Source organism: Perognathus longimembris, chromosome 15 (genome assembly GCF_023159225.1).
Source record: "Perognathus longimembris pacificus isolate PPM17 chromosome 15, ASM2315922v1, whole genome shotgun sequence".
Taxonomy (NCBI): Eukaryota; Metazoa; Chordata; class Mammalia; order Rodentia; family Heteromyidae; genus Perognathus; species Perognathus longimembris.
Window position 1 is genome coordinate 10,684,848 of NC_063175.1, and position 14,576 is coordinate 10,699,423.

The 14,576-nt window shown below is 44.1% G+C and overlaps 1 protein-coding gene across 1 annotated transcript in view; it reads left to right on the forward strand.

Annotated features, from left to right (window-relative positions):
- The window catches only part of Piezo2 (piezo type mechanosensitive ion channel component 2), a 343,119-nt gene that overhangs the window by 149,651 nt on the left and 178,892 nt on the right, over positions 1-14,576 (forward strand). Inside the window, 1 exon segment of the mRNA XM_048363082.1 lies at positions 11,603-11,645. Within this exon segment, the coding sequence (XP_048219039.1) occupies positions 11,603-11,645 (43 nt within the window).

The window sequence follows — 14,576 nt, forward strand, 5'->3', positions numbered from 1 at the left end:
TAGATACTGTGCACTGCATTTAAACAGTATATGTAAACATTCCATAACTGTTGCATATTTAAGCTGTTTTTTTTGTTCGTGTTGGGGAATCGCCAACTGACTAGCTCACCCTTTCCTAAAAGACACTATGCCATGAGATCTGACCCGCCCAATCCTGTGGGTGAAGGCTCTGATGCAGGCCCTGCAGGGGCAAGCTGCTCCAGACAGATCATTCTTGACCACTGGCGCTGACACAATTGGGTATTAAAGGCTTCATGAAGACCACACTGATACAGTATTTGTTCTCACATATTGGGATAAAAACACGCAAATTGAAAAATAGAAAATGTTACACGAGAGAAATTATTTAATTCCCCAGTTATCCTCGGGAAAACAAAATCCATTAGGAATTGATCATTTGAATCTAAAGGGCAAATGTATACATTACAGATATACCATGTTTGGGATTCATGATCCTAGTACATAAGAAGCATAAATCACTCGTACAAGCTAATGGAACAACAGGCAAACATCCAATAAACACATGAGCACCAAGCAGGAAAACACCGTTCACAGAAAAAAATGTTAAAATTGCTTTCACATCTTGTTTTATTTCTGTTTATGAAAAGAACCTTTTTTATGTTAATGTATGTTTTCATGAAACATAAAAGGCTAACAGTAAAGAGGAAGCTCAAGTGGTGGTGGAGTGCTAGCTTTCAATGAAAAAGCTAAGGGACAGCAACCAGACCCTTCGCTCAACCCCAGTACCTGCACCAAAAACAAAGTAAGCAGGCGGAACACCAAGTGTCTCATGCCTCTATCGTGTGAGCTACTCCGGAAGCTGAGATCGGAAGGTTTGAAGGCAGCCCAGGCAGGACAGTTCTTATGACTCCTACCTCCAGTTAACCAGCAGGAAGTTGGAAGTGGAGCTGGCTCAAGTGTTAGAATTCCAGCCTGAGTGAAAAAGCTAAGGGACAGCACAGAGGCCCAAAGCTCAAGCTCCAGTATAAGCACGCATGTGCGCACACACTAATAATTTAGATCATTTGATATAAAAACTATGAATTCGGGGATAATAAATATCTTCATTATCTCTGTGCTTTTGTTTTTGATTTGTTTGGGATGAAGATATTTATGAGATTGGGATTCTGCGTGCCGGGGCTGGCTTCTTCCTCTCAGTCTTCCTGGAATCTCTGCCCGAGTGGTGGGATGCCGGGCAGGTGCTCCGGGCTGGCGGACCGTCATCTTTAATCCATTTAATGGCAACTATCATCTGGGAAATAGACGTTGGAAAATCCTCTCCATCTCTCCATTTAAACCTAAATGCTGCCATTGCATTGACTGGGTGTATGTCATGCAGGAGAGCAGTCATTTCTGTGGTTTAGTAGATTTCAACTAACATTCGGAGCAAAATCTCAGTAGTTGGAAAGTGTCACTCTTGGTCAACTGAGCAAAAACTTCTATGTTCTCTTAGTCTACCTGACTTTCCGTGTTTGATACACAGTTAAGCCTTGGGTTTCTTTTATTACATATGCTACCCTTTTGCTTTCTAGAGTTAAGATGTGTAAATGAAAGTACTAGCATTGTGGTCTTCCATGGCATTTGAATGTTTTGTTACCAGTTTCCATGCCTGGGGTTACGTTGGGCTGCTTGCAGCCTCTATGGCACACAAAAATACTGTTTGCACAGGAATCCGCCGGTGAACACCACAATTTATGCAAAGTACAGTATTAGTCCTTTTCTGCTGATTAACTCAAAGCCGCAGAGGTAGATCCATGTTCAAGTGGTTCTCAGTCCTCCTACAGACTCGAGGAGAGCCTGCGTCTCATATGCCCATTCATTGTGCCACTGGACTTCCTTTTTCCTGTATTATCATGATTTCTTTCCTCTGTAGAAAGGAAATGGATTAAAAGAAAATAGCTGATACCTGTAATCAGCAAGAAAACAACATAGTGAAGTGAGTTTCCAATTTATAACAGGAAAATGGAGAAATTTACTTTTTTTATGTTTTATATTTTATAGTTTTATGAAAAACTATAGTTATATATCGCAAAGAAACTGTTGAGCCCCCTCCCCTTAATAATGTCACATTAAAAATAAGAAAGCCTGCAAAGAACCAGTCTAAGGGAATCTAGAGGGCCAACAGTAGGACTGATCATATGCATGATCATATGACTGATTACATGTGTGGCTCTAGAAAAATTATAAGAATTTTTTTAAATCACCCAAGTTCTAGAATATCCAGGCAACACATTCATACATGAACCTTTGTCAGCAAGGATTTGTACAGCAAAACTTTGCTGTACACATCGGGATGTTCAAAACAACAATAGCCAGTCATCGATGGCTTATACCTGCAATCCCAGGTACTTAAGAGGCTGAGATCTATGGATCATGGTTCAAAGCCACTCTGGGCAGAAAAGTCCATGAGACTCTTATCTCCAGTTAAACACACGCATACACACACACACACACACACACACACACACGCTGGAAGTGAAGATGTGGCCTGAGTGTTGAGGTGTTAGCTTTGAGCAAAAAAACTCAGGGACAGCTCCCAGACACTGAGTTCAAGCCCAGGCCTGCACAAAAATATAAGATAAAATAAGTCAACGGTATAATCTGCAGGTTCTCAAAGAAAAATGGTGTAGAAAGAGATGTGGTGACAGACAGCTTCAATTAGATGCAATATTAAAAGTAATATTCAGACACAGAACACTTAAGAGGAGTAAAATATTTTGAATTATATGTTATACTCAGATGGAGTAATAGACAAGTGATAGAGACTAAGGAAAGGAAAGCATTAGTCCATTTTCTGTTACTATACTTGCATACTGCAGACTGGATGTCTTAAAAAGAATAGAAGTTTATTTAGCTTCTGTAGACTGGAAAGCCCAAAGGTATAGCATCAAAATCTATTGGGGTCCTTCTTGCTAGATTTCATAGCCTGACTGAGAGCACCACATAATGAGATACAGCAAGGGGGTTACCTTGAGAGTCTCTCTCTCTCTCTCTCTCTCTCTCTCTCTCTCTCCTTTTTAAATCTTTAATCCTAGTAACTTCCTGACCCTACCACTAAATACCATCAGCATATGAATATGGGAGTTAAATTACCAATGCATGAATTCTGGGATACACATCCAAATCATAGTAGAAGGAAAGACAAAGATAGAAAATATAGATACATACATATATACATATATAATTATGTGCATACACATATATACACATACACCTATATGTTACACACACATATATATCATATATACACAAGGCCTTATCTGTCTACCTACCTCTCTGTCTATTTATCTGTCTATCTACCTATCTAGATATTGTATTAGGTGACAAGAAAAGCATTTTTTGATAATTACTCTCCATTTTAGCCATATGTTAAATCAAGAGCTGATATTCTCCCCCAAATTAGCCTATCAGTAATACCTGTCTGCTAAGTAGACTGAGTCTTCGGGGTTGAAGATGGACAGGTGGTAAGAGATCAGTTACGACTTTGTTTTTCTCTCCTGACAGATGGACGTGTCCCTGGGAGGCTTCCTGTCAGTGCTTCTGTATTCAGGGTGTTTGGTCTCCAGGATGTGCACAGGAGCAGAGTCAGAACACATTGTGCACTGGAGGAAGAGGGGCCAGGGCCGGTTGACTCATAATGGTCTCTCATCTTGCTCTAGATTTCCCCTCTATTGGTGGCATTTCAAAGTGAGGAATCATAGTTCATTGTTGCTAATGATCCCATCTAAGATTGGAAAGGAAACATCACTCTCATGGATGCCATGTTTCCACAGGTTCAGTTCTGCCCTTCCTGGTGCTGCTGCTTGCTTTTCCCTGTGAAGTGTGGTACACAACTGCCCGTTCTTCTCTATTCTTCTACACAGCTCTGATGAGTGAGGGCACTTTTTACTTCTCGCTCCGGTTACTGAAGCTGCCGCCCCGAAAGGTTTCTGGACACCTCTCTGACACACTGGATTTATTAGACAGGAGTTAATGCAATAAATCGAACAGTAGATCCCATCTTCTCACCACTGGCCCACGCTCTCACACCCCCAAGCACCCAGGACGCCAGCTGCACCCAACTAAACTCCACCAAGTCTGATCTGCACAGTCACCGCCCTTGCCCTTGCCCGCCGGCCAGCACCCTGCAATGAAGTACCAAGCCTCTTTGCCAAACTCAGTCCTGGGCTTGAATGCAGGGCCTGGGCCCTGTCTCTGAGCGCTCTACCGCTGGAGCCACAGCTCCACTTCCATCTTTGTCTGAGTAGTTTATTGGAGATAAGAGTCTCACAGACCTTTCTGCCTGGGCTAGCTTCAAATAACGATCCTCAGCCTCTTGAGTAGCTAGGGTTATAGGCAGCATGTTATTTAGCCTTGCAATATATAGATATACATTTCGATAGATATGGATACCATTTCCAGAACGGTTACAGCAGGGGCTCAGAAGTCCGATTCCAACCTGTCCTTTTGTCACCAGTGACTTGGAACAACCTAGCACCTCTCCGTGCCTCTGTTTCTTCATCTGTAAACAGGAGATAAGCAAGTATCAAGGCTATTTAGAGCGGTGCCCCTGTCCCCCGGGCTCCACATTCCAAGACCCCCTCCTCCCATGATGCCTGAAAGTGAGGCCTGATGTTTGCTTTCCCATCTGCACATTTGTGACATACTATCATTTATTAATTAGGAATGGTAAGATTAAAAATTAGTAACAAGCTAAAACAATTACAACAATCTCCTGCCCTGAAAGGTATTTAAAACATATGAGCCATTTCTTTCTAAAAAGCTTTCCATTTCATATTTTAGACCCCAGATGGCTGTGGTTTATGGGGACTCCACAAAGCAACATAGAGGAAGGCACTGTAAATCTCATTTTAAAATGTCCCAAGCAAGAAAGTCTGCCAGGTGCTTTTGTTTCCTTGGCTTTGGACTGCTTTGGCGATGGAGAATAGTATCCCCTTACCATGTAAAGGGATGGTTAATGGCTTTAAAAGAATTCCCCAGTAACTGAATAATGAGCTGCCAAAAATCGTTTTGGTGCCAAAGGATCTGGATATGTCTGTTCCATTTACGGTGCACTCCTGGTTTCAGTGGGACCGAGAATCACAACGTGCATAAACCCCAAACCTCTCGTGTATTTGGGAGTGAAGGGCAGACACCATATTGAATACATCCAGCCCCAGTCAGAGCAGATCAAGATGGCTGCTGAGCACGGTGAGCTGGGGACTAAAGACGCTCTGATCACTAATGAGAGTTGGTTCCAGTGAGCGGGAAAGGCCATTTCCCATCTCCCCTGCCCTTGGTCGGGTGGCAGAATAAATGTCTGTTCTAAACAGTACTGGGACACTTGCCTCCAAAGTGTTGACTTCTCCTGACAAAACAAACGTACGTTTCTTACTGCCGTGAAGAGGGATCTATTCCCTCCATATTCAACTCCATATTCAAAGTTTATTAGTACAATATAACAAAATTATTTACTTACTTTTCCTTTGCAATGAAACTTGTAACTTGAGGGTAGAGACAGGAAAGGGAAGATGGGGAGAACACAGGAAGCAGTGACATTGAACAGGAAGCATTGTACTCATAACCTGACTTAGGAAACTGTAACCCCTCTGTGCAACTACATCACCATCATCAGAGAGGAAGAGAAGGAGGAGAAAGAGGGTTTCAGGCAAGGGGTGATGGCTTACCCTTGTAATTCTGGCTACTCAGAATGCTGAGTCCTGTGGAACTCAGTTCAAAGCCAGCCCAGGAAGAAAAGTTAGTGAGACTTCTTATTCAGTTAGCCACCAAAAAGCCAGAATTGGAGATGTGGCTTAAATGGTAGACCAGCAGAGAAGTCTCCTTTTAGTTCTTTAGCCCACTTATTAATGGGGTGGTTGTTACTTTTTTTTTTTTGCCAGTCCCGGGCCTTGAACTCAGGGCCTGAGCACTGTCCCCTGGCATCCTTTTGCTCAAGGCTAGCACTCTACCACTTGAGCCACAGTGCCACTTCCAGATTTTTCTGTTTATGTGGTGTTGAGGAACCCAACCCAGGGCTTCATGCGTGCTTGGCAAGCACTCTACCACTAAGCCACATTCCCAGCCCCTTGAGGATTTTTTTTTCATCTCTAAGTATATTTTTGATATTTGGCCCTTGTCTGTAGTATAGCTAGCAAAGATCTTCTCCCAATCAGTTTGCTACTTAACTTGCTAGCTATGTCCTTTGCATGCAGAATCTCTGCAGTTTAACGCAATCACATTATCCAGCCTTTCTTTTGATTTGTTTTGTGTCTGGATCTTTATTTAGTAAGTTTTCACCTGTGCCAAGGAGCCCTAATGTTTCCCCTATTCCTTCCTGTAATATTTTCAGGGTATCTACTCTTCTTTGATGTCTTTGATCCATTTGGAGTTGATTCTGGTGCAGGGTGATATAAACGAATCTAACTTCAGTTTTCTACACATGTATAGCCAATTCTGCCAGCACCATTTGTTGAAGAGCCTCTCTGTCTTCCATCTGATGATTTTGTCTCCCTTGTCAAAGATTAGGTGGCCATAGGTCTGTGGGATCATTTCTGGGCCTTCTATTCTATTCCATTGGTCCTCAGCCCTGTTCTTGTGCCAGTACCAAGCTGTTTTTATTACCATGGCTTTGTAATAGAGTTTGAAGTTTGGTATTGATATTCCTCCAGCACTGTTCTTCCTGCTAAAGATTGTTTTTGCTATTCGGGTCTTCTATTATTCCATATGAATTTTTGGATTGCTACCCTTATTTCATTGAAGAATGATGTTGGGATATTGATGGGTATTGCATTGAATTTGTAGATAGCTTTGGGCATTATTGCCATTTTCACAATGTTAATCCTCCCAAACCAGGAGCATGGGAACTTTTTCCACTTCCTTTAATTTCCTTTTTCAGGTTTTTAAAGTTTTCATCATAGAAGTACTTCACATCTTTGGTTAAGTTAATTCCTAGGATTTTTTTGAGACTATTACAAATGCAGTTGCTTTCCTTATTTCAGCCTGACACAGCAATTCCACTCCTGAGCATTTACAATGGCCACAAACAAGGTCACAGTAAAGTTACCAGCACAACCATGTTCATTGCAGCATTATTTACTATAGCTAAGATATGGAACCAACCCAGATGCCCCTCAGTAGATGAATGGATCAAAAAAAATGTCACACACACACACACACACACACACACACACACACACACACTGGAGTTCTATGCTTCTTTCAGAAAGAATGACTTCGCCCCATTTGTAAGGAAATGGAAAGACTTGGAAAAAATCATGTTAAGTGTAGTAAGCCAGACCCAAAGAAACATAAGCTCCATGGCTTCCCTCATTTGTAATCATTAGCACATGTCTAGGATAGTCCTACCAGTGGATCACCAATAGCTCCATAGGGATGTATATATGACCATATAAAATGACACTAATCGAAATGATCTCCATGATTGGAAAGAAGAGGGGTTTTTGTTTGGTGGTTGTATTGTTTTTCTCTGTGTGTGTGCACGTGTGTGTGTGTGTGTGTGTGTGTGTGTGTGTGTGTGTGTGTGTGTGTGCTGTTTGCAGTTATTTAGTTTGTCTTTCATTTTTTTCTCCTCTGGTTTATTCCCTATGGTCACTGTTTCTGATTTGGGTGCCCTTTGTTTTTAATGTAAGTTTATCTGAAGGGAAGGGAAATGGAATCACAGAAAGGATGGGACAAAGGGTAACCCAGTACAACAGTGATACCTAGACATTATGTTGGAACTGAAGTCAGTGGGGGAGGAAGGAAAGTGGGAGAAAACAAAGGGGTAACACTTTTCAACAAGAAATGCACTGCTTACCTTTCTTATATAACTGTAACCCCTCTGTATATCCCCTTTAAAATAAAATAAATTATTTTTAAAAGGTAGAGCAACAGCCTTGAGCAAAAAAAGCTAAGGGACAGAGGCCATGAGGGGGAAAAAAGAAAGTGAAAGAGAGAGAAAGAAAAGAAAGGGATTCTTAATTTTTTTCTTAAAATTTTAAGATATGGGAATATATTAAGGAGATCTTGGAGACCAGTGGGAATATAGGACATTTTATGTTTCTCACCGGAGGCATGAGGGGTCTGGAACAGCAGTGGACCTCTGACCACCACACCTTCCCCTCACTGGGACCGTAACCTTGGCTGCCCTTGGGCCTCCGGCTCTCCGCCAGCCAGTCTCGGTCTCTCCCAGGTCCTAGCCTGGGCCCGGCAGTGGCCGGCAGTCCCAGAAGACAATGTGGCCTCTACCTAACAGCTTGTGAGTTCTTGGAAACTGTCTTCACTACTAGGTTTCCAGGGGCCAGAATATTGTCTTTGAGCAATTCCTATTTTGAGGGGGAAGGGGCACTAGGTTTTGAACTCAGTGCCTTAAGCTTGCTAGGTTGGTGCTCCACCATTTGAGCTGTGCCTCCAGTCTGTTTCCTCACGAGTTGTTTTTGAGATAGGGTCTCACTTCCCAGTATGGACACATTTGTGAGCCTTAACTCAACTACTTCCAGGGTTTCAGAGGTTGCTGGGCTCACCAATGATTCTCACCACACCAGCTTCCTCTGTGCAGATGGAATTCCCAGAGCTTATGGACTAGGCTGGACTAGAACCACAATCGCCCCCATTCTCAGCCACCCATATAGCTTGAGATGACAGGTATATGTCACCGTGTCCCCTGTGGGTTGAAGAAGAGGATCTCTCAATTTTTTCTTCCCAGGCTGTTCTTGAACCTGGCTCTAATCCTTCTCAACTTCCTGTAACCAGGATTATAGGCATGAGCCACCAGTGCCTGGCTGGAGACAGGAGTCTTGTTCTCTGGGACATTTGCAGGACAGAGGGTCAATTTCACTTGACTGGTCATCAAGAGAAATCTCTAGGCTGGTTAGTCACAAGTCCTGGTCTCTTCCTCGTATGTAGTAAACCATGTTGGAACTCAACTGGATCAGAGTGATGTCATCTAAGAAAATAAGCATGAATCTGTTTCAACTTTATGTATAGGGCATACCAAAAGTGTTAAACCTTACTATGACGAACCTCATGGTGGAATGACATCTCTACACTTTCTGTGAACTAGTACATTATCTTTTTGTTGCTGTTTTTTAATGCATTGTGTGAAGTTATTGCTTTTTTTCTTCTTCTTTTTCTTATGCCCTGTTATCACTGTTTTTGGTTTCGGTACCCCATGTCTTGTATATAGGTTTATCTAATCTAGGGAAGGGAAAGGGAATAATAAAATGGTGGGACAAAGGACAAAGGATGAACCAATGCTTGTGATACTCACAAGACAGTGTGTTGGAAATGAACTTTACAACCTGGGAGGAGGGGAGGGAAGGGGGCCAGGAGGGGAAAATGGGAGGAAACAAAGGAGAGAGTAACAATGTTCTACAAGAAATGTACTCAATACCTTCCATATATAACTTTAATCCCTCCATACAACAACCTTACAGTAAAATTTAAAAAATAAAAAAAAAAAGAATCTCCCAGACTTTCCTGCCCAGGCTGGCTTTGAACTGTGATCCTTAGAGCTCCGCCTCCTGAGTAGCTAGGATGACAGGCCTGAGACACTGGCACCAAGCCTTCAAGTTCTTTAAAAAAAAAAAAAAAGAAAGAAATATTAAGCTCATCCAACCTTCATAACAGGAAAATGTGATATACAATCACTGGAGGTTCACAGTGGCACCTGGATATCAGCCAGCTCCTTGAGATAACACTTGACTGTTGCAGTACAAAACTCACTCTCGGGGTCTGGGGATGTGGCTTAGTGCTAGAGAGCTTGCCTAGCATGCATGAAGCCTTGGGTTCGATTCCTCAGCACCACATACACAGAAAAAGCCACAAGTGGTGCTGTGGCTCAAGAGATAAAGTGCTAACCTAGAGCAAAAGGAAGCCAGGGACAGTGCTCAGGCCCTGAGTCCCAAGCCCCAGGGCTGGCAAGAAAAAAAAAAAACAACACCAAAAACTCACTCTCCTCTCCCCTTTCCTCTTTCCCTCTCCCCTCCCTTTTCCTCTTTTTTTTTTTTTAACCCCAATACTAAACTTTGCACTGAGTGTCAAGAACTTGCTGAGCAGGTCCTGTGTCACTTGAGCCTTGCCCCTAGCTCCGGTTTTGTACTAGTTTTTTTTTTTTGTTTTTTTTGGCCAGTCCTGGGCCTTGGACTCAGGGCCTGAGCACTGTCCCTGGCTTCTTCCCGCTCAAGGCTAGCACTCTGCCACCTGAGCCACAGCGCCACTTCTGGACGTTTTCTGTATATGTGGTGCTGGGGAATCGAACCTAGGGCCTCGTGTATCCGAGGCAGGCACTCTTGCCACTAGGCTATATCCCCAGCCCTGTACTAGTTATTTTTGAGGTAAGAGTTTTACTTCCTGGCCTATTTTATGCTCCTCTTATGGTTGGGAAAACAGGCCCATGCCACTGAGCCCAGCGGTGGGCTGGGGTTTCACGGGTATGCTTAAGAGGGGAGTATGCCTGTGAGCCCCCAGCCGTTCTTCATTGTTCTAGCAAGTGAGTTTCACTCATAGTCTCCTAAGATGGACGTGTTTAGAAGTGCAGAAGAGTGATTGTTTGAAAACTTTGTGGTTTAATGGAGTTCCATTTGCACATGTTTGCTTTATCCATATGCAGAGTCTGAAAGGCTTATCTCCTGGAAGTAGAGAGCAGCACTGTCCATCAGTCTAGGGATCTTGGGTCCTTTACACCAAATAAAGAATTACGAGGTTGGAAAAGTGGGAGTAGAGGTGACGTTTATTTGAAAGCAAGAAGCCCAGAGAGCGCAGGTAGCCTTTTAATTATTGTGGTTGGATTGGTGTCAGCTCCCAACCAGGACCCCTGACTGGAGGGAGAAGAGGGCAGGCAGGAGCCCCGGAAATCAGTAGCCCCATGGAGGCTCATGGTATTCCTCTTTTATAGCTTTAGGCCAAGTCTCAGCTGTCCTGCGGCTCCTTAGGTACTGTCCTCACCCCAAAGGGAGTCACCTGTCCCCTGCACGGGTCTGCTCTGGGGTCAGCAGGGGCCTGGTCTTTGGGAAGAGGAAAGTATTATCTGCATCTATTTAGGTCACTGTCCTCCTCACCCCAAAGAGAGAGTCACCTGTCCCCTGCACGGGTCTGCTCTGGGGTCAGCAGGGGCCCGGTCTTCAGGACGAGGAAGATGTTATCTCCACCTGGTCTGGGTCTCTCCCTGTCTGCCCAGCCCTTCGCCTCGTGCCTCACCACAATCTCACCATAAGCTAGAGGAGGAGGCAGGTGGCATAGAAAGTGAGTGCCTGCCGGGCACAAAGTTCAATAAGAAAGGCGCTGCTGCTGACTTGCACTCTAGGATGGTGATCATTTAAAATAATTTGCTGTATATCCCCAAATAGCAAGAAGCAAGGACTTTGAATGTCCCCCGCAAAGAAATGATCTATAGTTGAGGTGATGAATCTGCTCATTACCCTCATCTCATCATTCACAGAGTGGACATGGACCGACAATTACCAAAAAAATACAATCAAATGACCCAAACACCAGGGCCACCAGCCTGCCAGGGATAATGAAAGCATTGTGTGGGAATGGAGTGGCAAGCCCCCAGCAAGCCTGCGCAGCCCAGAATAGGCCTGTCTGTGGCCGGAATCCACTGACCTCTCCCCTTCCCTTACAGGTTCCACATGGGAGAAGACACTGCGGCAGATCGGCTTTGAAAGGTAAGTCGAGTCAGCCCATCCCTCTTCATTCTAGGTGGTTTTCCATAGTAGATGAATATGAGATCATAGTTTGGGGTGAAAAGCGCCAATTCTGAGGGTCTCCATCAGACTAGGCCAGGATGCCCATCCCTCTCTCCACACACCAGTGAAAGAGATGGGTGGAACATCAGACAGGGGAGATTTAGTGGACCATAGCCATGTTGGGAAGACAGGGAGGCTCACAACCCTGGGATCACCTCCAGGGTATTTGCATAAATTTTAGGGGTGTGTGTGTGTGTGTGTGTGTGCGTGTGCACACGTGTGCACGTGTGTTGATTTTGAGGTTTGAACTCAAGGCCTTATGCTCTTGCTTTTTGTTCAAGGCTGGAACTCTATCACTTGAACCATAGCTCCACTTCCTGCTTTTTGCTGCTTAAGTAGAGATAGGAGTCTCACAGACTTTTCTGCCTGAGTTGGCTTCTGAACCTTGATCCTCAGATCTCAGCCTCCTGAGTAGCTGGGATTGCAGGCAAGTTTTAGGGAAGATTATACACGTTATACACAGTTATGCACATTGTCACCATTTGTGTAACCGAATCAACCATCTCAGATCGTGTTTGCCTTGAAAACAATTGTATCTCCTTTTGTACTTTATTTTAGGACTCCCTATATATAGAGATGTGTTGAACCCTGGAAGGAAGTACCATATCTTGTGTATCGCTTCCAACATAATATTACATCATTGCTATCAACACAACAAAATTCTCTCAATTGTTTTCTATTTTTTTTTATTTCTTGAACTTCAAAAATTGTACAAGTAGGTTACAATTTAACATACCCATCTAAGTGCTTCTTGGTCAAAGTCACCCTCTCATCGCTCTATCGATCCTGTCTGATCCCTTCCTCCAGACACAGTTCACATTTTTCACAGCCTTGATCACATATGTAAATTGAATATTCTGGATGTTTATCCAGTCTTCCTTTTTGCCTTCATCTACTTTCTATTCCTATCTCCCTTCACAATGTCACTTCAGCTCCCTGGTACTTATTTTGTTAAATTATCTGTTAGTGTCCTAAAGGTTCAATCAGACTTAATTTAACTTTTTGTTCTAAAAGAAGCAAACAGCAAAACCCCGTACTTAACATACTGGTGCTTCACTCAGAAAATCTGGTGGCTCTGTGAAGATTTTCTAAGTCTATAATTGGAGTAGACTCACACATGCAATCCTAGCTACTCAAGAGGAGGATGGTGGTTGAAGCCAGCCTGGTTTAGAAGGCAGTTTAGGAGACTTCATCTTCAATTAATCAGCAAACAGCCTGACTGGAGGCATGGAACAAGCAGTAGAGTATCGGCCATGCAATAAGCCAAGCAAGAGAAGAAGGCACTGAGTTCAAGCCCTGGTACCAACAGAGACAGAGAGAGAGAGAGAGAGAGAGAGAGAGAAGGAGAGAGAAAACAGGACCCTGCCTGCCACCCGCCTCCAGATCGTCTTTGCTCCAGCCCGTGGCACTGTGGTGTCCATGGGATAAACAAACTGGAGAGTGCCACACGGTGCTCCGGTCTGAAAATGGCATTGTCAGTGCGGCTCACAGTTCACAGGGAGCAATCAGCTATGTTTCCCAAAGGAACTAAAGGAAAAAGGCTAGAAACTTCTAGTAATCGCTACAGCAGTAAGGTCTGAGCAAGGTCTGGGCGTGTTTGCTCTTTCCATGGCTGGACTTTTCATCTGAGAAAAGTCCTGCATCGAGTAATAAGATGTGAGCAACACAGCCAGCCAGCAGGGAGGAGGCTCCGGTTTCTGGGAGATCTTATTCCCACCTATAAAAACAATAGTCTTTCACTGATCACTTGCCCAGTTTCACTTAAAAAGCAAAGACATTATTGTCAATAATGGCATGTAACTCGTACCATGCTTCGGATTACATTAGTATTCACATTATTGTGTGTGATTTTATTTGATGTGCAGTGTGGATTGTGGATCCTCCAAAGAACGTTTTAGAATATAAGCCACCCTAAAAATAGACTGCCACAATGAAACACATGTGCTCCTAGGACTCTTTCCAATGTAGACATAACTCAGAAGGCCCGGCGTGGTCTCAGGGAGACTCCGGCTTTCCACAGCCCTGTCTCCTCGGGGTCTGCTTGTGACGTACAGTTCATGGTTTAGGATCACCCTGGCTGGGATCTTTGCTGAGGGCGGACATTTAGTCCCGTGGACCTCTCGTGACACTTCTTGCATCCTTCCGTCATAGTGTTGGCTGTATTGTGCGGACATGCTTTTCCTATGTGTCCTCCATACTCAGAAGTCCCTGAGCAGCTAAGAAGCCCACCATGCAGGCTCATCAGAGAGCTGTGGAATCAACTCATGGCTTCCATAGGAATGCCATGGGCATTTGGCTGGAGAGGAGTGGGTCTTGCAAAGAGCAACGGGGAAAGCACCCCACCTTTCCCACCACTACCTTGTAGCAATCTGGTAGACAGTCAGGCCAGCTACAGCGAGAGCAGGCTTCCTCCTGAGAACAGAGGGAGGAAGATGTGACTTTCTTACGTGTTAGTGCACAACGTTACATTGCTGACAGGCCTGTCACAGAAGGGGTATTGCCAACTTTCCCTTCTCAAGCTTCTGGGTTAATGATCCGGGTCTAGCACCGGTCAGTCCTTGTGAAATGACCCTGTTGTAAAATCTCCAGGGGAGCTTTGTTGGCAGAGCTGCTGTGAGCCAAGTTAAATGATTAGTCCTCAAGGACAGGAATGAGGGCCTGTTTGTGGCAGCACCCTGCTGGTGGGCCTATGTGATATCTAGATTGTCACCCTGCACTGTTTTCAGGTAGGTTCCAGTGTCTCCCAGTTCTCTATTTGTTGGAAGTTTGTTCCCCAGGACGTCCGTATTGAGAGGTGATAGCCCTTTAAGAGGTGGGCCTTACATGACCACTAAAGGTGGGCCTTTAGTG